The sequence below is a fragment of the Perca fluviatilis genome, chromosome 11 (assembly GCF_010015445.1).
Source record: "Perca fluviatilis chromosome 11, GENO_Pfluv_1.0, whole genome shotgun sequence".
NCBI lineage: Eukaryota > Metazoa > Chordata > Actinopteri > Perciformes > Percidae > Perca > Perca fluviatilis.
The window spans coordinates 6,054,188-6,079,051 of record NC_053122.1 but is presented as its reverse complement, the minus strand read 5'-3'; the positions used below and the strand labels follow the sequence as shown (position 1 = coordinate 6,079,051).

General features: G+C 40.5%; 3 protein-coding genes and 1 pseudogene across 3 annotated transcripts; 3 read left to right on the top strand and 1 right to left on the bottom strand.

Annotated features, from left to right (window-relative positions):
* The first annotated feature begins 214 nt into the window (after window positions 1-214).
* LOC120568672 (tripartite motif-containing protein 16-like) lies at window positions 215-1,901 on the top strand. Its single transcript, XM_039816327.1, has one exon. The coding sequence runs from the start codon at window positions 243-245 to the stop codon at window positions 1,899-1,901; it is 1,659 nt and encodes a 552-aa protein (XP_039672261.1). The 5' UTR covers window positions 215-242.
* A 6,753-nt stretch (window positions 1,902-8,654) lies between these two features.
* On the top strand, window positions 8,655-10,797 carry LOC120568058 (annotated as a pseudogene).
* A 5,262-nt stretch (window positions 10,798-16,059) lies between these two features.
* On the top strand, window positions 16,060-18,327 carry LOC120568053 (tripartite motif-containing protein 16-like). Its single transcript, XM_039815247.1, has one exon. It carries the CDS (start codon window positions 16,210-16,212, stop codon window positions 17,881-17,883), a length of 1,674 nt encoding a protein of 557 aa, XP_039671181.1. The 5' UTR covers window positions 16,060-16,209; the 3' UTR covers window positions 17,884-18,327.
* A 3,240-nt stretch (window positions 18,328-21,567) lies between these two features.
* LOC120568059 (tripartite motif-containing protein 16-like) lies at window positions 21,568-23,294 on the bottom strand. The gene has a single exon (XM_039815251.1). The coding sequence runs from the start codon at window positions 23,255-23,257 to the stop codon at window positions 21,626-21,628; it is 1,632 nt and encodes a 543-aa protein (XP_039671185.1). The 5' UTR covers window positions 23,258-23,294; the 3' UTR covers window positions 21,568-21,625.
* Between the last annotated feature and the right edge of the window lie 1,570 nt (window positions 23,295-24,864).

Sequence of the window (24,864 nt, the reverse complement as noted above, 5' to 3'; positions counted from 1 at the left end):
TGAAACTTGCACTGCCCCTTTAATGCTGGAGTGCATGAAAGCTTGCTAACCCCTACCTCTTCTTCCTGCTCTCAAACAACTGTCCACTTGTTCCCTCCCCCTCATTAATATGCAAATGTAAGAAATGGTTGTAACTAACGTGTGAACAGGAGCTGATAGGACCTAATTAGTAAACAGAGTAAGGACAGAGTTTATATTTAAGTCAGAACACAGACTAGCGGACACAGTCACTGCCAGTTGAAATGGCACAGTCAGGAGTTCAGCTGGACCGAGAAACCTTCTCTTGTCCGATCTGTCTGGATCTACTGAAGGATCCGGTGACTATTCCCTGTGGACACAGCTACTGCATGAACTGTATTAAACGCCACTGGGATGAAGAGAATGGGAAGAAAATCCACAGCTGCCCTCAGTGTAGGAAGACCTTCACACCGAGGCCTGTCCTGCTGAAAAACAGAAAGTTAACCATTGTAGCGAAGGAACTGAAGAAGACTGGACTCCAAGCTGCTCCTGCTGATCACTGCTATGCTGGAGCTGAAGATGTGGCCTGTGATGTCTGCACTGGGAGAAAACTGAAAGCCCTCAAGTCCTGTCTGGTGTGTCTGGTCTCTTACTGTGATCAACACCTTCAGCTTCATAATTATGACTCCTCTGCGTTTGAGAAACACAAGCTGGTGGAGCCCTCCAAGAATCTCCAAAATAACTTCTGTTCTTGTCATGATGAGGTGATGAAGATGTTTTGCCGAACTGATCAGCACTGTATCTGTTATCTCTGCTCTGTGCATGAACATAAAGGCCACGACACAGTCTCAGCTGCAGCAGAAAGGACTGAGAGGCAGAAAGAGCTCGAGGGGAGTCAACAAAACATCCATCAGAGAATCCAGGACAGAGAGAAAGATGTGAAGCTGCTTCAACAGGAGGTGGAGGCTATCAATCGCTCTGCTGATAAAGCAGTGAAGGACAGTGGGAAAATCTTCACTGAGCTGATCCGTCTCATGGAGAAAAGACGCTCTGATGTGAAGCAGAAGGTCAAATTCCAGCAGAAAAGTGAAGTGAGTCGAGTCAAAGAGCTTCAGGAGAAGCTGGAGCAGGAGATCACTGAGCTGAAGAGGAAAGACGCTGAGGTGAAGAAGCTCTCACACACAGAGGATCACACCCAGTTTCTACACAACTACTCCTCACTGTCAATACTCAGTAAATCTACAGACTCACCCAGTAAAGATCTCCGGCCTCTGCGCTACTTTGAGGATGTGACAGCGGCTGTGTCAGAATTCAGAGATAACCTACAAGACATTCTGGGAGAAAAATGGACAAACATCTCATCAGTGGATGATTTACTGCCACAACGAGAGCCCAAGACCAGAGCTGACTTCCTAAAATATTCATGTGAAATCACACTGGATCCAAATACAGTGAACAGGCATCTGTTATTATCTCAGGGGAACCGAAAAGCCACATTACTCATAGAAGAACAGTCTTATTCTCGTCACCCAGACAGATTCACTGATTGTCGACAGGTCCTGAGTGGAGAGAGTCTGACTGGACGTTGTTACTGGGAGGTGGAGTGGACAGAAAGAGGAGTTCATGTAGCAGTCGCATACAAGAACATCAGCAGAGAAGGGAGCTCGGGTCAATGTGGATTTGGATTGAATGACAAGTCTTGGGCGTTAGATTGTAACAGAAAAAGTTTTTTGTACAACAAAGTCCAAACTCCCGTCTCAGTTCCTCTGACCGCAAGAGTAGGAGTGTACCTGGATCACAGCGCAGGTCTTCTGTCCTACTACAGCGTTTCTGAAACCATGACTCTCCTCCACAGAGTCCAGACCACATTCACTCAGCCGCTCTATGCTGGACTTTGGTTTTTATCTTGTGGCACCACTGCTAAGTTCTGTAAACTCAAATAGACAGTCATTTAACAGACAATGGGTTACATTCAGTGTTTTAATTCTGAAACTCATTTTATGTCCATGTTCATTGCTAAGAGATGTTCTTCACTGCTCAGAGATCAGCTGTCAATCAAATCAATCAAACATTGTGGGTTGTCATTTGACATATTCTCATTAGTTGTTCTGCAAATGCTTGAGTTTTGTTTCTTTAGGTTGCACTTCTTCCTTGTAAATGTGGATGGGGGAAATCTGTACACGAAACCATTGAAATAGAGTCATTGAACAGACGTTACTGATGGGATGTGTGAACAAACTGAAGGTTGACATGATCAATAAACAAACATAAACAAAGTATTTTCTTCTTGTCCTCATTCCAGGGTATCATACAAAGCTAATGTTGCAGATGTGTTGTATATTTTGTAAACTCTGGTTCACAGCAAGCTCAGACAGATAAGGTCAGAAAAGGAAGAATCAATCCGATAAAGAAACAAGAATGGGGACATGGACAGGTTTGAAGAGCCAAAGTACAGGATAGGCTAGGCTGTGAGAGAAGTTAAACAACTGAACTCCCAGTTCTCTTTGATAAGCAAAGGCAAATGGAGTTGCTTAGAATTTCTTGAACACATTTCGCATTGTAGTTTCTCAGATGACGGTATGTCTGTAAAGGTTCTCCATCATCCAGGTCCTGGTAGTTCTCTGTGACAAGCAAAGGCAACTGGACTGCTAAAATGATCTTGAAGACATTTCGCCTCTCATCCAAGAGACTTCTTCAAGTCTCAGAACCACCAACTCTACCACCGTCAGTTCTCAGAACTGAAGAAGTCTCTTGGATGAGAGGCGAAACGTCTTCAAGATCATTTTAGCAAGTCCAGTTGCCTTTGCTTGTCACAGAGAACTACCATGACCTGGATGATGGAGAACCTTTACAGACATACCATCATCTGAGAAACTACAATAGCCATTCTCAGCAAACGAGATCAACTGCCATCCTGAAACCGCCCACTCCACTAACGACTTATGCACGGACAACGACCTAAATGAGTTTTACTGTCGTTTTGAAAGAAAATGGCGCAGTTCTGACACCAACGTCAACTTTCTCCATCCTGGAGAGGGACGTTAACAGGCTGTTCAAGAGACAGAACCCTTGCAGAGCAGACGGACCAGACTATTCCTGTGACAGAAATCTCTTACTTCTCACTTCGCCATTTTGTATAGCTGTCAAAATGTACAGTGAAAATTATAATACCATATATAGCAGACTCAAAGTATCCCACAATACATCATGAAAAGTAGTGGACAATAATCACCTGAGCACTATATACCATTATGCAGTGCGCTGAAGGAAGTTTGTTTTACCAATGTATGCAATAAATTGTGAATGTAATGCCTACGCCATTACTGCACGAGTCAGGGCTTGCCGCCCAGCTCGTTAACATTAGGTAGCCCTCTTCCGTACATTAGGTGCCATTGGCACCGCAGCCAAGTTAAAAATAGATGGTGTAAAAACTTGCTATTACATTGGGAGTTACAAAGCACTGGAGACATATCGATTGTAAAGTCTTTATATTATCTTTTGGGGCCGATGATGGTGATGTAAACAAGATAGGCTACTGCGAGGTCTGGAAGTGGAGGTCTGATCACGGGTCACGTCAGGAACTTTGGGGTTCAATGCATAATTCTGAGATGGTTGTTCACGCTGTAAATACATTCATTAAACTGATACCTGTGTCATGACATTAACTATGTAACTAAATGCATTGTGACAAGGTGTGACTGTATGTTTTATGAAAACGAAATTGTGGCAAAATTTTTCCAGGAGGGTGTGGTCTGAAATATATATATTTTAAATATAAATGTAAAGGTATTCCATCATCTTCGTCTTTTCAGTTTCAGATGACACCTTGCAAGGGAAGCAAGAGCAGCAAGTCTCAGTTTTTCGTTGTCTAGTTATTCTGTTCCTTCTCATAATCAAAACAATTTTAATGATCTTGAGAACTAAGAAAGAAAGATTGATATCGTCTATTATAGCATTTCCACAGAGCTCTTAAAGCTGTTTATAAAAAGTATGATTAAGTAAGACTTGCGATGGAAGTAATTGTTTTCGCATATGGCGGAATGAAAACAACGGAAAAAATGTTTAATGTGAGCAGAACAGCGCATCACAACACAAGCGGTCACAGCGTACTTACTAATTTGAGAAAAAAAATTTCAGTACATGTATTTATCCAAAAATGCATGTCTGTATTTATTATGGATGATCCATCAGCCATTGTTAATCTGAGACGTTTTAATGATTGTAGTTGCAGTGTTATGAAAAAGGAGAACCAGGAAATGAGTCGGGTGGGAAACGCAACGCTACCAAACCTCAGCCAAGCGACGTGCGTCGCCGCGACGTGTAGTTAAATTTTTTGAGAAGTGCACGTCAGGCTACGTCGTAGGGTACAGGCGTAGGTTCGTGTCTCCACGTACCTATGTACGTAGCAAAGGTGTAGATTTTACGCAGAAGTATAAAACAGCCTTTAATCTCAATGAGTATTTTCCTGTTTAAAGCTATAGTGCGTAGTTTCTGTCGTCCCCATGCAGGGCCGGACTGGGACTCATTTTCAGCCCTGGAGTTTCATGCCTTAGACCGGCCCACTTTAGTTCACAACTGACTATATTAAAATAATGTAATTAAAATCTCAGAATATAAGTCTATTTGCATTTTTACTAAACAAGTATGAAAAAACACCTCAAAATTAAGTGATTTTTTGCTTAAAACAAGCTACATTATCTGCCAATGGGTTAAGAAAAATAATTCTTTTATATTTAGCTTGTTTTAAGCAACAACAAAAAAAACAAAATCACTTAATTGTTAGTTGTTTTTTTTTCTCCAGAAAACAAGACATAATTTCTTATGCCATTTCACTTGTCTAGTAAATGTATCTTGAATTAAGAATATTTTGATATTTGAACTGGAAACAAGTAAGATACTAAGTAAGAAAAGCATTCTTTTCAGTGATAATGTTTGCTTATTCACACACTATGGTACAACAGCAGCTTACCTGTGTCTTTCACAGTGAGAGCATTAGTCTCCTCACAACTGGGTCCTGGCTCTGTTTCTGACACTAAATTAAATTGTTTACATTTATTTTTCACCACAAATATCCCCTTTTTACAAAGCTTTCAAATCAAGTCAAGTCAGTTTCATTAATGTATTGCTGAATCATCAGGTATCATTAATTATCTCAGGGCATTTTTCATTGAGCAGGGCTCTTCATTACTATTAGTTCTTCTGAATGACAATCCTACCTGCCCATTCTGGTGTGTTGGGCTCATGACTGGAGCTTGGTAACATTACCGGGCCTTGCTCTTCACTGTTAGCAGCAAACCGGACTAGAGACGGCTGCTGCTGAAGAGCTACAAGAAAAGGTTTGATACATGAACGGTGGTTTGCAGACAACGTTGTTTTGCACGGTTGCTAGCATCTTGCACTGCTCCTAACTACCTTAACGTTAGCTTACTTACCGGCCTCGTCGTCTTCATTTGTTTTTTTGAGGAAAAATGTGCTCAGCTTTTTGAACATTTGGCCGCGTCAGTTTCCAAAGCTTTCTTCTTTTTTATTCTGGCTTTTTCAGCGCCGCCTTTGCGCTTCCTGTTATCCATTTTTACTGACTTTTTTTATTTTGAGCAACTTGCAAGGTGCCGTGTCAGGGGCGGGGCCAGAGAGTCAAAAGATAATCACGTCCTCATTAACCTGCAGAAACTCTGCCAGAAAATATTAAATAAAAAAAGAGTGGGGCTGCGGTAAAATAATAAATAAAAATGTATCCATATTTCAACCAATATTTCAATGACAACAACGGCCCTCGCGGCCAAAAAAACAGACCGGCCCACCGGGAATTTTCCCGGTGCTCCCGATTAGCCAATCCGGGCCTGTCCCCATGAGGAATTCTAAGTAATGACAACAAAACTGTTGGCGCATCCACTTGCTAGTAACCAAGGAGGACACGGAGGATTAAAAAAAACATGATGGACTCGAGTTTCTGAGCGGGAAACTCCCCGGACGCCACAATCTTCTGAACATAGCCATAATGAGAAATCCAGAGAGAGTTGTGTGGAGCTGATAGTCTGAATTAGCTTTGTAGCAACTCATTTGGCAATGGCTTGAATGTAACGGACGTTCATTAATATCAAAACGTTACGCACTTAAGCTTTAAATGAAAGCTAAATTTAAAAAATTTCAAAGTTTACCAGAAAGTAAAGACTGCTGACCTTCCAACTAGGAGCATTTAAGGGTTTTATTTAGATTAGATTAAGATTTTTAAGGAAAAGATCCAAAATGTACTTAAATTATTTCAAAGCTGGTTTTGTGGTGTGCATGCCTTCAACTGTTCTCGAAATAAACATCAGATCCTGACCTGTGACTTCTCAGAGAAGGTCAAAGGTCAGGATCGACTGATGCAAGTTTTCAGGGTTTGAGCTGATTTTCATCAGCCCTAGAGGGCTGTGACAAAGCACCGGTATTTGATGAGATGGAAAAGAGAACACAGACTGTGTTTGTTTCGCAAAACTATGTTTTCTCCTTCTTTCCTGCCCCATCAGGCCCTGATCAACCAGATTGTGTGCGCAGGTTGCAAAAGGCAAGGCACACTGCACTGCCTTTTTTAGTTAAAGATGCCTCGATCAGACCAGTTACGTCTTTTTGTTGATGAATCATAGACATCACCCATCCTCACCCTACTGTTATTCTGCTGTGAAGTAAAACATCGTTGTTTTTTGTTCTGTTCTCTTCCTCAAGTTGTTTAGCGCGCTCCTGCAAAAAAACGCAAGGCTCTTAGAAAGAAAAAGGCTGCGAAGGAAGTAGGGCTGCACAATTAATCGCAATTGTACTGAAATCGCAATATGAACTAGTGCAATATCCAAATTGCAGGGGGCGCAATATTTGTTAATGGCAAAATGTGTGTCAAACCATTCTGATTTAAGTATTGTGGTGCTGCAGAGACGTCAAGGCCCACAAATCCCATCCTACAGACTATTTGGTACAGATCCTTGCAAAAAATCACACTATAATCATTTTAATTTCTTTCAATGTTAATAATTTTCAATGAAAATGAGAATAATGATACAAAAACGATGATTCCCTCCAATATCGTGAATCATATCGCAATCGCAATATCAGTCAAAATAATTGCAATTAAATATTTTCCTCATACCGTGCAGCCCTACAGGAAAGTGCATCATCATTTTCATTGATAACATTTCCATTAAGCCGCCCTAGCAGCTCAGAACCTGCTTTGTCCTATCGGGAACCTTGATCATCTCGTGGGGGTTCTTCTGTCTATTGAAGTCCTGTTTACATCCCTCTCCTCGTTGGTGTCAGGACTGTCCCATTGAAACGATAATAGAACTCATTCATTAGACATGCACAAGCCGTTAGTAGAGTTGGGGGGACTTAAGGTTGGCCATTGTTGATCTCTCTGAGACCCTTTCAGACACAAGCAGAGTCGTTGGCTGTTGGAGTTTCTCCGAGTACAGTCGTTGAGCTTCTGTAACAGCCTTGCACCCACTCCTGAATGCTTCTTCCCCCCTGAGCTGTCTGAGCTTAGCTGTGAACCAGGATTTACTTAATGTTCAAAAAACTATTTTATCAATACAAATAAACATATTGGATTTCTATCCAAATTTTGCTCAAAACTGAAGAGAATGTGAAGGCCACACGTCACAACAATGCCTGTATATGTCTACAAGTCTGTATTAGTTCAGATTGTATTGTTTTATTTCATTCATTTTCCTTTTTGTCGTACACGTCAACTTTAAACATATGGAATCAGAATCTGCCTTTAAAAACCTTATATCATTTAATTTAAAAACTCCCAAAACTTCAGAAACAATATTATCTTTACATCGTTTTTTCAATGATCATACAATTTTTCTTTTTCATATCTTAATTATATTTGAATTAGAAAGTATATTTTATAGTTTATTAACTCATAATGGTTTAGTAACATCAATATAATATCTGCCACAAATTTGTGTAGCTAAACTGTATTGTTTCCTTCTCTCCTGTCCCATAAATAATTGAATTGAATAATATCTTTACCACATGAAAGAGCACATTGTCATATGTATTAAAAACTACAAACAGTGAGTTTTGAACAGAATTTACTATTATCTTGTGGTTGCTCAAAATGTGTCCCACATATTCGCATATTCGTCACCACCGTCAGATATTTACAGTATAAAAAGCAATAAAATCAGGCAACTACAAGGTTATCTACATTCCTTAGGACCCAATTTTCAAACCTGCAGCTCTACTGCACGCTTCAAGATCACTCACTGTTAAAAGTGAGAGAGAAAAATGTGAAAACAACCTCTTGTTAATAGTATTGTATTTGTAGTTTGCAGTGGAAGCTTTAATTGTCGTGAACTAAAATTGATTGAATGAACTCCACATGTAGATATATATATAGATACATGTAGATATATATACTGTAATTCCATTTTTGTTCTAATCTTGACCCAGTGAAACCTGCGCTGTCCCTTTAAGAGAAACCTCCTCCTGCTGGAAGCATGAAAGCCTGATAACCCCTCCCTCTTCTTCCTCATCTCAAACACAGGCAGCTCCCATAGACAGTATATAAGAAAGCAGCTCCACGCTGAGCACGTTGGCTTCCCGCTCACTGATCTGCTGAAGTGGGAACAAAAAGGAAGAAAAGGACCTGAGTTTTGTTTGAGCCACGGACTTCTATTTGTGTTTGGAGAAACTCACAGTCATTGCCACGAGGTGAAATGGCACAGAAACGTGTTAGGCACTTTCTCTTGTTCGATCTGTCTGGATCTACTGAAGGATCCGGTGACTACTCCATGTGGACACAGCTACTGTATGGACTGTCTTGAAGCTCACTGGGATGGAGAGGATGAGAAGCAGATCTACAGCTGTCCTCAGTGTAGAAAGACTTTCACACCGAGGCCTGTACTGATGAAAAACACCATGTTAGCAGATTTAGTGGAGGAACTGAAGAAGACTGAACTCCAAGCTGCTCCTGCTGATCACTGCTATGCTGGAGCTGAAGATGTGGCCTGTGATGTCTGCACTGGGAGAAAACTGAAAGCCCTCAAGTCCTGTCTGGTGTGTCTGGTCTCTTACTGTGATCAACACCTTCAGCCTCATCATAACTCCTCTGCGTTTAAGAAACACAAGCTGGTGGAGCCCTCCAAGAATCTCCAGGAGAACATCTGCTCTCATCACGATGAGGTGATGAATATTTTCCGTCGTACTGATCAGCAGCTTATCTGTTATCTCTGCTCTGTGGATGAACATAAAGGCCACGACACAGTCTCAGCTGCAGCAGAAAGGACTGAGAGGCAGAAAGAGCTCGAGGGGAGTCGACAAAACATCCAGCAGAGAATCCAGGACAGAGAGAAAGATATGAAGCTGCTTCAACAGGAGGTGCAGGCTATCAATCGCTCTGCTAATCGGAGGACAGTCAGAACATCTTCTACGTTCTTATCCATCGCCTGGAGTACAGAAGCCGTGCTCTGGAGCATCATGTCAGATTCCAGCAGAAAAGTGAAGTGAGTCGAGTCAAAGAACTTCAGGAGAAGCTGGACCAGGAGATCACTGAGCTGGAGAGGAAAGACGCTGAGCTGAAGAAGCTCTCAGACACAGAGGATCACAACCAGTTTCTACACAACTACTCCTCACTGTCACCACTCAGTGAATCTACACCCAGCATCGATATCCGGCCTGTGCGCTACTTTGAGGACGTGATAAAGGCTGTGGCAGAAGCCCACGTTAAACTAATTGACGTTCTTAATAACACATGGGCAAAAATTTCACTGACTGTGCCTACAGTGGATGTTTTACTGCCAAATCCACAACCCAAGACCAGAGCTGAATTGTTAAAATATTCAAGGAAAATCACACTGGATCCAAACTCTGCATGGCCAGGTGTGATGTTATCCGAGGGGAACAGAAAAGCAACATTATTGCAAGAAAGAAAACCATATTCCAGTCATCGAGACAGATTTGATACTATGCCTCAGGTGCTGGGTAGAGAGGGTCTGACTGGCAAGTGTTACTGGGAGGTGGAGCATAAAGGGGGGAGCATGTGTTTAGCAGTCGCATACAAGGATATCATCAGATCAGGGAGGAAATTAAGTGTTTTTGGATGGAATGACAAATCGTGGGCGTTATATTCTTACGAAGGGGGTAAATATATATTTTTCCACAACCGTAGAGATGCTGACGCCCCAGGTCCTGTGTCCTCCAGAGTAGGAGTGTACCTGGACCACAGCGCAGGTCTTCTGTCCTTCTAATGCGTCTCTGAACCCATGACGCTCCTCCACACAGTCCAGACCACATTCACTCAGCCTCTCTACGCTGGAGTTCGGTTTTACTGTTATAGAAGCACTGTTGAGTTCTCTTAAGCAGAATTTGTTTAAGTAACTCTGCTGAATTAGTTGTTGTGTAAATGTTTGAGTTCACACACTACTAGACACTTCTACCCTGTTTAGTCTTGAAGGACTGAACTGACATTTTCATGCATGAAAATGTTAACCTCTCTGTGCTCTAAATGTTTAATTCATATTTGTATCGATGCATTTTAAGGCTGTAGGTTCCCGTTATTGTAGATTTTTTTTTTTTCTCACCGCTTTTCTAAATTTGTAAAGAAATCTACAATGACATTTACATTCATTTTGTTTGGTAGACCTGTGAGCAATTGTTAAACTGTAATTATCTTGATCATGAACAAAAAGGGGATAATTAATTCTTCTTTTACTTGGCTGAGATTCTGGTCAACATATTGGTTGTTTGGGATGTGGGAACAAACTCGTGGGCTGTCGCACAAAACCAGAATAAGGGATTAAGCCGGGGTATTCATGTTATCCTGGATGAATTTAGCTTTGACTTTTGTTGCACAAAAGCAGGTTGAATTAAACCCCAGCCAAGTAACCATGGTGTTAAATCAGCTGCCGCTCTGATTCAGAAATAAACGTGTTTAACAGTTATTCCGTTGTCTTTTGAATGTGTTCTGCTTTATTTTTATTAACATGCATTACTTGTCCTACTATTGCAGTTGTTTAGATGGTTAGAAATGGTTGTACTGGCACCGGAGATAAACTGGCACAATGCAGCTATATTCCCAGATGACATTAATGGCAGACTGGTACATTCATGATTTCATTTTCTTGTTGCTTGTCCTTCTCTAATAAAGGATAGTTTGTGTTACTCCTTAATACGTAGGCCTAATGTTTTTTTTATTAGGTATTATAGCTTACTTTGGTTCGATAACCTTCTCAATTACTCTCACATCACTGGACCAATAACTTCTATAGTGTAGTGTACATTCATCACACAGGGAACGCCAGACTTGCTTCCTAATCTTTTTATTTTGGTGCTGTCACTTGTCAGCTTGGAGCTCGGGAGAGAGAAAAAAACCACATGATTAATACATTGTTTTACAGATATGCTTACAGTGTGTATTGAAGTCACTTCTTTTTTCTAGTTTTTGTCCAGTCATGTTTGTTCCGTATGAACATTAATTGTAGAAAGATATTTAGAATTAGACATAGCTTATAGAGATTGGCGCATATGGTTGTAAAACATATTCTCGCATTATGAATAAGGGTTTGAAATTAAGCCCAGTCCCTAAATTTCCCAAGGAACATTAATTCCCTCTGCTCACTTTTAAGGCAAAGTAGGCTAAATCATAAAACATTTTATTTATATAGCTTTACATGCTAGGCTACTCAAAGACACTTTACAGTAAAACCAGCACATTTAGCACATCAATAGATATACAACAATAAAACCAACACATAAAACAAGCATATTAAAAGCAATTAAAACAGAGTGTACAACTTTGTAAAAATGTGGAGTGACTAGTAAGTAAATCTTTTTAAATCCTTACGCATTCAGTCGGTCCGTTATTGTCTGTCGGGCTTTTTCTCTCTGTCTGGTAACGAGCCGTATTTCCCTTTTTGCAAATTATATGCTTCCCCTCCTCGAAACTTTCCATTAGAAGCTGCTACTCAGAGGGTGAAACAGATGCCGCACGCGTCTTCTCCATTTCGGCATATAGTTATTCTTTTTCATATCTTAATTATATTTAAATACATTCTTGAATTAGAAAGTATATTTTATAGTTTATTAACTCATAATGGTTTAATAACATTGATATAATAATATCGTCACAAATTTGTGTAGCTAAACTATATTTTTTCCTTCTCTCCTGCCCCATTAATCATCTTACAAACGATTTATTTTGTGACCTGACACAAAGGTTAGGAACCACCAGACTAATCCTTAATTGTATATAAAGTAGTTCAAATCAGCTCCGCCTTAACCGGCTACAACAGTGTAATGCTGTTGTAAAAAATGAAAACCGGAAACGACAAACGCGTCACGTTTTAAGCTAGAAATAGGCCGTGCAGTTCCTGAATCTGTCTTCATTTCAGATCGACAAAGGTCAGTTTGAAAGATTTTCGTCAGAATTTGAGAGGCGTTAGTCAAGCTCATCCCGCTCGCCATTTTCGGGTTAGCAAGCCACCAATCAGATGGGTCATTGAGTCCGACTGCCCGCCCTCCGATTATAACAGACAGACTCGAGTCACCGACCTCACCAGACTGTCTGACAGCCGATTATCGGGTTGGTGTGTCAGGGCCGTAACAGAGACAAAGGCTGTGGAAATAGTTCTGGACTCCTGGGCCTTTTACTCAGTAGTTGTTTGCACAAAAACAAACGAAGGGGAAAATAATCCATTAATGGTGTTTTTTAGATGGAGAAAATGTAGCACCAAACAAGAACATTAATATTAGACCATTCTGCAAAACTGGAATATAACAATTCTTTGTTTTCTACAATATCAGCACATGGAAACTACAGTGTGATTACGTTAGGGAAAGATTGTGGTTTTATGGGTTTATGCTTTTATAAAGTTGTGTCTGCACACTTTGTACATTATACATGATATTATCTCTCTCTTTTATTCACTCTTATTTTTCTTCTGTAGCCTACATCACTTTTTAACAACTCAATGATTCCTGAATATGTCCCACTAAGTAAAGTGCTAATTCTGTTGGAAATTAATAACATTTTCATGAATAAAGAGAATCAAGGTTATAATCAGGGCGTCTTTTGCACATATGTAAGGTTCTTTTATAGGTTTATTTTTTATTAATTTAATGACTATATGCTGGCCCATTGCCTACAAAATCAGTTTTCCTCGGATAGGAGATAATCATTTCAACTTGATTAAAAAAAACAAAAAGTAATAATTGAATTGAATAATATCTTTACCACATGAAAGAGCACATTGTAATATGTATTAAAAACTACAAACAGTGAGTTTTGAACAATATTTACTATTATTTTGTGGTTGCTCAAAATGTGTCCCACATATTCGTCACCACCGTCAGATATTTACAGTATAAAAAGCAATACAATCAGGCAACTACAAGGTCAACTACATTCCTGAGGACCCCATTTTCAATTTTTTTTTTTTTTATTTACTAAAGAACATAGGTACATCGCCAGTACATGTACAAATAGTCAATAGCCTACCAGAGGTGCATATACAGAGAAAAATACATGTAGAAAATAAATAAAAAGTAGAAAAGAAAAGTGTAGTACATATTAAGTAAAATGTAACACTGGTACATGAGAATTTTTTCAAACAAGCTTCCAGTCTTAATTGCCTTCTTATTTTTAATGTCTCTTATAGTGTTGTATTAGTGCATATATAAGAGTTCAAAGCTTGGTTTGAAGTCCCATTTTAAAACCTGCAGCTCTACTGTATGCTTCAAGATCACTCACTGTTAAAAGTGAGAGAGAAAAATGTGAAAATAAAAACCAGTATTTTTTTTTTTTTTATCTTTGCGGAAAGCTTTAATTGTTGTGAACTCAAAATGATTGAATGAACTCCACATGTAGATATATACCCATGGGCGTCAGTTTGGTTTGAAATGTGCTGGGGACAGAGACGCATCATCAGGAACTACATTTCCAGAAGTGCTGGGTACAATGACGCATTCATCTTTTTTTCTCTTTTGCGCAGGTCATGTTTTGAAAGACGCTGTCCTGTAGCTTACTAATGAATAAAAACGAGGTTTAATGTACCTAAACAGTGATTGATCAATGATAAGCAAATTTCTCTCTAATATTGCTCCTCATAACCACTGAAAACTGTCAACAAATCTAACCCAAAGTCCAATTAGTATAAGGACGTTATCTGAAAGCGTTTCTGCTTCCCATTTTCAGCAGGGCAGCGGAGCGGCTGTGGGTTGACTCCCAACGGTTCTCATGGGCTTTATAAGTCCTAACGTGAAAAAGCTTAACGTGGTTTAATGTACCTAAACAACGATCAATCATCACCACATTTCTGGTTAGATTTTTTGACAGTTTTCAGTGGTTATGACGAGCAATATGAGAGAGAAATTTGGTAATCACTGATCATTGTTTAGGTAGGCTACAAGCTTTTTCCTCGCCATATGCGCCAATGAAGAAGAAAACGCTTTGTGAGATAACTTAATCGTTGGATTTCGGTTTAGTTCTTTTGACAGGCTTAAAGGTACAATATGTAACATTTCTGCTTTAAAATGTCTAAAAATGACCATACCTATATTAGTATATATTTTATGAGTTGTGTTCTTACACTATCCCAAATGTTTCCACCAAATGTCAAACCCAGAGAAATCTGTTATTTTATTTTCAGACAAGGCACGTTTCCTTTAGTCGCCCGTCAGTGGCGTCATATAACCTTTCACTCGTGTATTATCTAACTTCCGTCTGAACACTGGCACCAAGATGATACGTTCAGGAGTAATTGTAAATCATGCAATGTCACAGAAAAAAAATACTTGTAACCGTAATACTGCTTTTTTTTTGGCCATAAAGCATCATTTTGTGATTAATTACATCCCACTTTTTATCACAGTAATACAACAGATACCTTATTTATTTTGAAAGTTCAATATCGACAAGTAGCTAACATTGATGCTAATGCTTTGTGGGTAACATTATGAGGTTACAACATCATTCAACACGCTTTAGTATGACTGTTTCGGACCACAGTTAACAGGACTGGGCTAACCCAAGAATAACTTCACTAGTAACGTTAGCTGTATAGACGATTAATCTAATGCTAATTTAGCCAGCTAGAACACCCCGGTCTGTCTGCCTCACTCCCCGGCAGCAGAGAGACTCAGTCGGGAATGACAGCTGACAACAGCCCCGGGACATATAGCTAGGTAGCTATCGTTAGCCCCCAGTCAGCTATCAGCCAGCTACTTTTATTACAGCAACCCCCGGCCAGAACTTATCTCCAGTGCCTGGTGCTTACGTACCGCTAACGGCAGTTTAATTAAACGTCGGAAACGGAGACATATCAGAGCAGGCACCGGTCACATCAGCGGCCATCCATAGAGTTAGCTAGCTACATCTCCGCAGCGCTACCGGGTTGTATGCTGAAAATCTCCTCCCTGCCGATTTCTCCCCTCTGCGTTGCGTCTGTCTTTACGGTTAGCTAAATTAACCTGACAAAAGGTGAGTTAAGCACCAAAACGAAAAGTTAAGATTACTGAAAAGGAAGAAGGGAGATAATTCCGGGCAGCTGGGAGATGTTCTGCTGCTGCACAACCGGCATCGAACGTCCTGGCTCGCTGTCGCGGAGATTCCCCGACAGTCCCCACCCACACCTGTCTCTCAGCCTCGTTTTAGTAGCTAGCGTTACAAGCCAAACCCGTCCCGCCCGGTGTTGAAACGATCCAAAAGGTGACACTGATATGTGAAATATTTTGTGTTTTAGCTGCTGCTACTGTTAGCTTGCTGGCTCACGAGCCAGCAAGCGCGGTGTGTGTGTGTGTGTGTGTCTGTGCCTGCCCTGTGGGGATAGATTGTTGTGGATTTTTTGGCATCTGTCGCTCAAGAATTATATGTGTTATGGACTTTTTTTTTAACTAAATTGAGCTCGAGGTTTTCAAAAAAAGTGGTGGGTACAAAATGACTCATGACGAAATCTGGTAGGTAGGCTACGCGTACCCACCGTCCCCACCGAAAATGTAATTACATTTTTGTTCTAATCTTGACCCAGTGAAACCTGCGCTGTCCCTTTAAGAGAATCCTCCTCCTGCTGGAAGCATGAAAGTCTGATAACCCCTCCCTCTTCTTGCTCATCTCAAACACAGCCAGCTCCCAGCTCCACGCTGAGCACGTTGGCTTCCCGCTCACTGATCTGCTGAAGTGGGAACTGAAAGGAGCAAAAGGACCTGAGTTTTGGTTGAGTCAGAGCACGGACTTCTATTTGTGTTTGGAGAAACTCACAGTCACTGCCACGAGGTGAAATGGCACAGAAACGTGTTAGGCTGGTTCGGGAAACTTTCTCTTGTGTGATCTGTCTGGATCTACTGAAGGATCCGGTGACTATTCTCTGTGGACACAGCTACTGTATGGACTGTATTAAAGCTCACTGGGATGGAGAGGGTGAGAAGCAGATCTACAGCTGTCCTCAGTGTAGAAAGACTTTCACACCGAGGCCTGTACTGCGGAAAAACACCATGTTAGCAGATTTAGTGGAGCAACTGAAGAAGACTGGACTCCAAGCTGCTCCTGCTGATCACTGCTATGCTGGAGCTGAAGATGTGGCCTGTGATGTCTGCACTGGGAGAAAACTGAAAGCCCTCAAGTCCTGTCTGGTGTGTCTGGTCTCTTACTGTGATCAACACCTTCAGCCTCATCATAACTCCTCTGCGTTTGAGAAACACAAGCTGGTGGAGCCCTCCAAGAATCTCCAGGAGAACATCTGCTCTCTTCATGATGAGGTGATGAAGATTTTCTGTCGTACTGATCAGCAATGTATCTGTTATCTCTGCACTGTGGATGAACATAAAGGCCACGACACCGTCTCAGCTGCAGCAGAAAGGACTGAGAGGCAGAAAGAGCTCGAGGGGAGTCGACAAAACATCCAGCAGAGAATCCAGGACAGAGAGAAAGATGTGAAGCTGCTTCAACGGGAGGTGGAGGCTATCAATAGCTATGCCAATGAAGCAATGGAGGACACAGAGAATCTCTTTACTCAGCTGATCTGTCTCATGGAGACAAGACGCTCCGATGTGAAGCAGCAGGTCAGATCGCAGCAGAAAACTGAATTGAGCCGAGTCAAAAAGGTTCAGAAGAAGCTAGATCAGGAGATCACTGAGCTGAAGAGGAAAGACGCTGAGATGAAGAAGCTCTCAGACACAGAGGATCACACCCAGTTTCTACACAACTACTCCTCACTGTCACCACTCAGTGAATCTACAGACTCACCCAGCATCAATATCCGTCCTATGCGCTACTATGGTTATTTGATAGCAGGTGTGTCAGAAGTCCGAGACAAACTACAGGACACTGTGAGCGAGTTGTGGACAAACCTGTCGACGCCTGCGACCGAAGTGGACGTCCTACTGCCAAATCCACAATCGGAGCCCAAGACCAGAGCTGAATTCTTAAAATATTCGCAGGAAATCACACTGGATCCCAACACAGCAAACACACACATGTTGTTATCTGAGAGGAACCGAAAAGCAACATTGCTCATAGAAGAACAGTCTTGTTCCAGTCACCCAGACCGATTCACCGGATGTCGACAGGTCCTGAGTAAAGAGAGTCTGACCGGATGTTGTTACTGGGAGGTGGAGTGGACCGGGAGAGGCGTTCAGGTAGCAGTCGCGTACAACGACATCAGCAGAGGAGTGAGCTTCCGTGAATGTGCATTTGGATTGAATGACAAATCCTGGGCGTTAGACACTTATTCAAATAGTTTCTTGCACAACAAAGTCAAAACGCTCCTCTCAGGTCCTGTGTCCTCCAGAGTAGGAGTGTACCTGGACCACAGCGCAGGTCTTCTGTCCTTCTACAGCGTCTCTGACACCATGACTCTCCTCCACAGAGTCCAGACCACATTCACTCAGCCTCTCTACGCTGGCCTTCTGTTTTTCTTTTGTGGAGCCACTGCCAAGTTCAGTAAACTCAAATAGACAGAAGTCAGTCAACGGACAATGGGTTAAATTCTGTGTTTTTGAATTGTCAAACAAGACCCATTTTTGTCTACATTATTATAGATTAGAGCTCATTGTTGTCTGCTCAACAGAGATCAGGTTGCAGTCAAACATTATGGCTGGTACTTTCAGTAGTACTTTTGTAAATGTTTTTTTTTTAACTGGCACTTCTCCCTTTTATTTTTTTTACATCGCTGAGATTTTAATCAAATATATTGGTTTTGTGAACAAAACTGAATTTACAAGATCAATAATTTACACGAACAAAGTATTTTCTTCTTGTCTTCATTCCAGGGTATCATTACAAAGCTGAAGGAGAAAATGTGACAGTGATATGAGAGTATACGGATTATTTTTTTTTTTTTTTAGTCCCTAACTGAAAATTTTTGTGGCACAGGCAGACATTTTTTGGGGGCGCACATCTTGAACTGCAACGTCATTTTTCACATTTTCCCATTTTTTACTAATAAATGCTTCGGTAATAAACCCAGGAACTAAAATGTGCCGTTTTATTTTAGTTCAGTCCTATTTTAATGGAATGGTGCTTAACAAATGCCCATTCAGATATGTAAACAATGCATTATTACTGTTAATGTCCTGTATTACTGCCTCTGCCCCATACAGGCTCTCCCTCCCTTCTGTTTTTTTCTAGTTAACACTGAAATAACAACCATATCTATCTTTTTCATGACTTGCTGCTTTTTACAACCAACGTTTTTCTTTGTGCACTGAGTCAAAAAAGTGGATTTATTACAGACTTGGAAAAGTGAGAATTAATTTGGTGAAGTTAACATCACAACAAATCAAAATGTGAACCCTGATTAGATTAGATTAGTTAATACTTTATTCATCCCACAATGGGGAAATTCACTTGTTACATCAGCAGTTTTACAACCGACAAACAATGTGCAAAAAGTACTGAATGAATGTAAAGTGGCATTATATAAAAAGTATTTTAAAGTAAAGTAAAGTGAGGTGGCCATAGTGCGAAAAATATTGTAATGTAAGTAAGTAATTGACGTGAAATTAGATTGACTAATATGTAATGAAATAACATAGTAAAATTAATTAACCATAATACAAAGGATACTGAAGTGTGACCAGTAATTAGAATGGAAACATTTAAATACAGATGCACAACACAAGAGGGCGCCTTCCTCCTGCTAATCACAGACGTAGTGGAGGTTAACTCAGGTCGACTCAGCATGTTTTAGTTATTAAGAACATGTTTTATAAAATTAAATATATATCATAAAAACACCAGGTGTAGTACATCATGATTAGTGGCTTTAAGTCATTTTGAGTTCCTCTTTTAGGGAACTAAAGTCAAGAAATGATTGCTTTTCTTTTGTTTTTTGGAAATTGGTAGTAACACAGAGATCTTCAACAGGGGGTCCTCAGAGTTACTGCAGGGTGTGGGGGTGGGGAGGCTCCAAATTATTGTTGATTTTTAAAAAGTACAGAAAAATACTTCTAAGCCCATCTATAAGGTGAGACAGGTGCACCAGAGGGGGTTAAGTAGGTCAAAAGACTAACTTTCAAAAATTAAATTTAATAGAAGGCAACATATTTGGTACTAGACCTTCATCTGGAAAAATGAATGAAGGGAGATTCTTTGCAACTTTTGAATTTTCTTTCAAAAATGTAAATGTGTTAACATGAATTCAACATATTATTAGCAAATGTAAGTCAGCCTATTTGTGAAAGGTAGTCACTAAGATCCACAGATCCAGTTCATCCTATAGGATTCACTGTCACATGTATGTTTAATATTAAAACAGGATTTATGAAATCATACCAACAATTATTTTTTTATAGCTTAGTTTTCTATGCACTAAAATGTATATGTATAAAGGCTTTAGGCTTTTATAGTAGGCCCAGTTAAATATGCAACTTAATTTTATAAAATATGTAGTAGGGGAATTTAAAAAAACATTGAAGACCCCTGATTTAGAAATGATGCAGTTTGCGTCCAACCAGAAGTGCAAAGAAAAGCAGAAAATACAATGTGATATTCAAGTATAGACAGGTGGTGCATAGCAGGACAAGAGATATAGTGCAGTGTTATAAGAGCTGAATAAATATGTAAAATGCACAATGTACAAACAACATGTACAGATATGTGCAAAGTAATAGCAGTGACATTGTACTAGTAGTAAGAATAATATAGATGTAGATATATGCAGTGTATTAACAGAATATATAGTAAGAAAAACAGAATAAATATAGATATACTGAATGAACCCTAACCCTTCTAACCCTCCATTGAGACAGCAGCTGGTGATGCACCTGTCTCTCAAAAATCTCTCATATCAGTTTAACATTTTCTCCATCAGCGTTGTATGATCCCCTGGAATGAAGACAAGAAGAAAAATACTTTGTTCATGTTAGTTTATTCATCATGTAAAACCTTGAGTTTGTTCACACATCCCATCAGTAAGGTCAGTTCAATGATGTCATGTACAGATTTGATATGTAAAAGAGAAAAATAATCTGAATTATTACAGTTCTATCATACCTCATAACAACAATAACCACAACAACTTTGGCCAGCCAAACAAATGAATGTGATATAGATTCCTTAACAAAAGAGAATATATAGAGGATAAAGGAGGTCTGGTGCTTTCTTCCTTGAGACACATGCAGTGGAGGAAAAAGAAGAAACTACAAATGCATCAAAAAACATTTAGAGCACGGAGAAATTCACATTTTTGCGAAGAAATAACAGTTCAGGTCAACAAACGTCACCGTGAGCAGTGATAGCCTCCATGACCTCTGTCAGGCCCGTAGACAGGGGGGGGGAACCGAACCGAAAGTCAGTTGTTTTTTTGTGTTAACTAGTTTTTTGTGTGTCTTTTAAAATAACGACTGCCAACAATTTGAATCCTCGTCAAATGAAAAAGAGCTAAACCAAACTGAAGCCCTAATCAAAAGCATTTCTGTGAATTTGTTAACTGGCGCGCGACATGGAACAATCTAACGTCTAATGCAGGGGTGTCAAACTCACATTCCCAGAGGGCCACACTGGAAAAAAAGAATCACATCAAGGGCCAGACATGTACATGTTATTGACATGCTTTATTTAATCGAAAAAAGTCAAACATCTTTTATTGTATTATTGCATGTCTCATATAGTCTTCTCACTTACAGCTTGGTCGATATAAAGTCCCTAAAAATGTAACATTGGGAAAAAAACGTCTGAAAAAGTGGCAAAAATGCTGAAAAAAAGTGATAAAAACTACAGATAAAAGCAACAAAAAGTAGTTGGGCCAAAATGTATTATGAACCTGAATTGATATGCGGGTCGGATCAAAATCTGCGAGTGGCCGGATTTGGCCCGCGGGCCTCGAGTTTGACACATGTGGTCTAATGTCAATCAACAATTCACGCAACTAACTTCATGCAATCATAACAAAATGCTTGAGGCGTGCGTGCATGTGTGCGTGCGTTAGGGCTGAAAAAGGTGGTACGTGATCTTTGGTAAGCAATTTGACAACATCGTAGTAAATATTTTTGGTGGTGCTCATTAAGATACCAGCGGACAAGCTAATCCAGCACAAATTAGTGCATACAAATTCACCAAAATTAAGTATTTGAACCTCATAATTACTTACAAAATGAGGGGAAAACTGTAAAAAGGTCCACTTTTTTAAACAATAGAAAGAACCGAAACCCCCTTCCACTAGGCTGCATGGCTACGGGCCTAGTCTGTCTATCTGAGTTAAGATAACTCAGCAGTGCCTCCATCAAAACAAAGCCACAGTCCAGCGTAGAGCGGCTGAGTGAATGTGGTCTGGACTCTGTGGAGGAGAGTCATGGTGTCAGAGACGCTGTAGAAGGACAGAAGACCTGCGCCGTGGTCCAGGTACACTCCTACTCTGGTAGATGGAGGACCTGAGATGGGAGTTTGGACTTTGTTGTGCCAAAATGTGTAACTGATTTTGTCACAATCCAATGCCCAAGATTTGTCATTGAATCCAAATCTACAATCGGTCGATTTCCCCCCTCTGCTGATGTTCTTGTACGCGACTGCGACGTAAACTCCTCCTCTCCCTCTCACCTCCCAGTAACAGTGTCTGGTCAGACCCTCTTTACTCAGGACCTGACAACATGTAGCGAATCTGTCTGGGTGACTAGAATAAAACTGTTCCTTACTCATTAATGTTGCTTTCCTGTTCCCCTCAGATAATAACAGATATGTGTTCACCGTGTTGGGATCCAGTGTGAGTTCAAGTGAATATTTCAAGAATTCTTCTCTGGTCTTGGGCTCTTGTTGTGAATATGGCAGTACAACATCCACTTCAGTCACTGTTGTTGACCATAGCTCTTTTAGAACATCCTGTAGTTTCTTTTTGAATTCTGACACGGCCGCTGCCATGTCCTCAAAGTAGCGCAGAGGACGGATATGGATGCTTGATGTAGATTCACCGGCTGGTGCGAGTAAGGAGTAATTTTGAAGAAACTGGTTGTCATCCTCTGTGTCTGAGATCCTCTTCAGCTCAGTGATCTCCTGATCCAGCTTCTTCTGAAGCTCTTTGATTTGATTCACTTCAGTTTTCTGCTGAGATCTGACCTTCTGCTTTACAGCATTGCGTCTTTTCTCCAGGAGACGGATCAGCTCAGTGAAGATCTTCTCACTGTCCTCTACTACTTTATCAGCAGAGCGATTGATAAACTCCACCTCCTGTTGAAGCAGCTTCACATCTTTCTCTCTGTCCTGGATTCTCTGATGGATGTTTTGTTGACTCACCTCGAGCTCTTTCTGCCTCTCAGTCCTTTCTGCTGCAGCTGAGACTGTGTCGTGGCCTTTATGTTCATCCACAGAGCAGAGATAACAGATACACTGCTGATCAGTACGACAGAACATCTTCATCACCTCATCATGAAGAGAGCAGATGTTCTCCTGGAGATTCTTGGAGGGCTCCACCAGCTTGTGTTTCTCAAACGCAGAGGAGTTATAATGAGGCTGAAGGTGTTGATCACAGTAAGAGACCAGACACACCAGACAGGACTTGAGGGCTTTCAGTTTTCTCCCAGTGCAGACATCACAGGCCACATCTTCAGCTCCAGCATAGCAGTGATCAGCAGGAGCAGCTTGGAGTCCAGTCTTCTTCAGTTGCTCCACTATATCTGATAACATGGTGCTTTTCAGCAGGACAGGCCTCGGTATGAAAGTCTGCCTGCATTGGGGACAGCTGTAGATCTGCTTCTCATCCTCTTCATCCCAGTGAGCTTTAATACAGTCCATACAGTAGCTGTGTCCACAGGAAGTAGTCACAGGATCCTTCAGTAGATCCAGACAGATGACACAAGAGAAGGTTTCCCGGTCCAGCTGAACTCCTCTCTGCGCCATTTCACCTCTCAGTGAAAACAGCACTGTCTGAGTCTCACTTCCTGAAAACTGAAAGTAGTTTGAGCTCCGACCTAAACAGGGCGTGTTTTGCAGTGAATGGGGCCTACATGGTTAGCAGGATGAAGGCGCCCTCTGGTGTTGGGCATTCGTTTTCACATTTTTAACCTGTGATATTCACTGCAGGGAGAGATGATGAAACTTCAAACATCAGTAAAGAGACATTTTAATAGATGTAATATCACACTGTGTAAATTAAGCTGTGTCTTCTCCTATTATTACAAACACGGGGTCTCCACAAGGAAGTACAATCTCCCCAGTCTTATTTACCCTGTACACAAATGAATGCAGGAGCAACACACAGGAACATGTTACAATCAAATTTGCTGATGATACAGCGATCATAGGTTTGATACGGGACAACGATGAAACCAAATACCGGGCTTGGGTAGATCAGTTTATAGAATGGTGCAGGTCCAGTTGTCTTCTGCTAAATACAAACAAAACTAAAAAAAATAATATTTGACTTTAGAAGTGGGGGCTCGACCCACCAGCAGATGACTATAGAGGCGCAAGGGATTGAAGTGGTAGAGGAGTATAAATACTTAGGAACAATAATAGATGCTAAGCTATCATGGAACACCAACACTGATGCCATCTATAAAAAGGGTCTGCAGCGATTGTATTTTATGCGGAAGCTGAGACAGTTCAGAGTAGAGAAAGACATGATGGTCCTTTTCTATCGCTCTTTTGTTGAGAGTATTTTGACTTTCTGCTCCATTGTCTGGTATTTGTCTTTGTCAGTGACGAATAAAAGTAAATTACACCGGATAGTTAACATGGCCAGCAGGATTGCTGGACTTCAGTTAAGTTCTTTGACCACAAACTGCGAAGCTAGGGTAGTGAGGAAAGGACAAGCTATTTGCGGTGATGGGTTTCAGGCGTATGAGGTGCTGCCATCACGCAGAAGATATAGGGTGCCGTCTTTACAAACCAACCGGGCTCGCAAATCATTCATTCCTACCATCATTACACTACTGAATAAATTGGGGAAAATAACTTGACCCTTTCTGGGTAATAATATTGAACGTTGGTATAATACTAAAACGCCACTGATGATGATGCACTTTACTGTTGATAGTCCATTGGTGCTAATGACATTGCACTTTGCTATCTGTGTATGATGTGGTGATATTTGGGATTGTGTATTAGGGTTGTGTGGAGAGGAAGGAGGGTTTGGTGGTCTTGTTGTTGTCTGTTGGTTATGGTTTGTTGTCTGTCTATTTGATGAGCTGTATGAGCTTTATGGACTCAATGCACAAGAAAATGTTAGTTGTAATAAAATATTCAGCTTTTTAAAACTGTTAGTTATAATGTAACTCAATGAAGAAAATCTTCAAATCCTCTTTTAACCCATCCCATTTTGAAATGCTACTTCTCCCATTTCATTTACATGCTTTTTATCAAACCTTTTCTGATTTTATAATAGGTGTGTATTGCACTTCTTTAGATTGATAGCTTTTCAGCATTCACACACATTTTCTGCAGGAAATGCATTTTTCTATTCATATTACAAAGGTTTTCTATCAAACATATTCTCAAGTAAAACA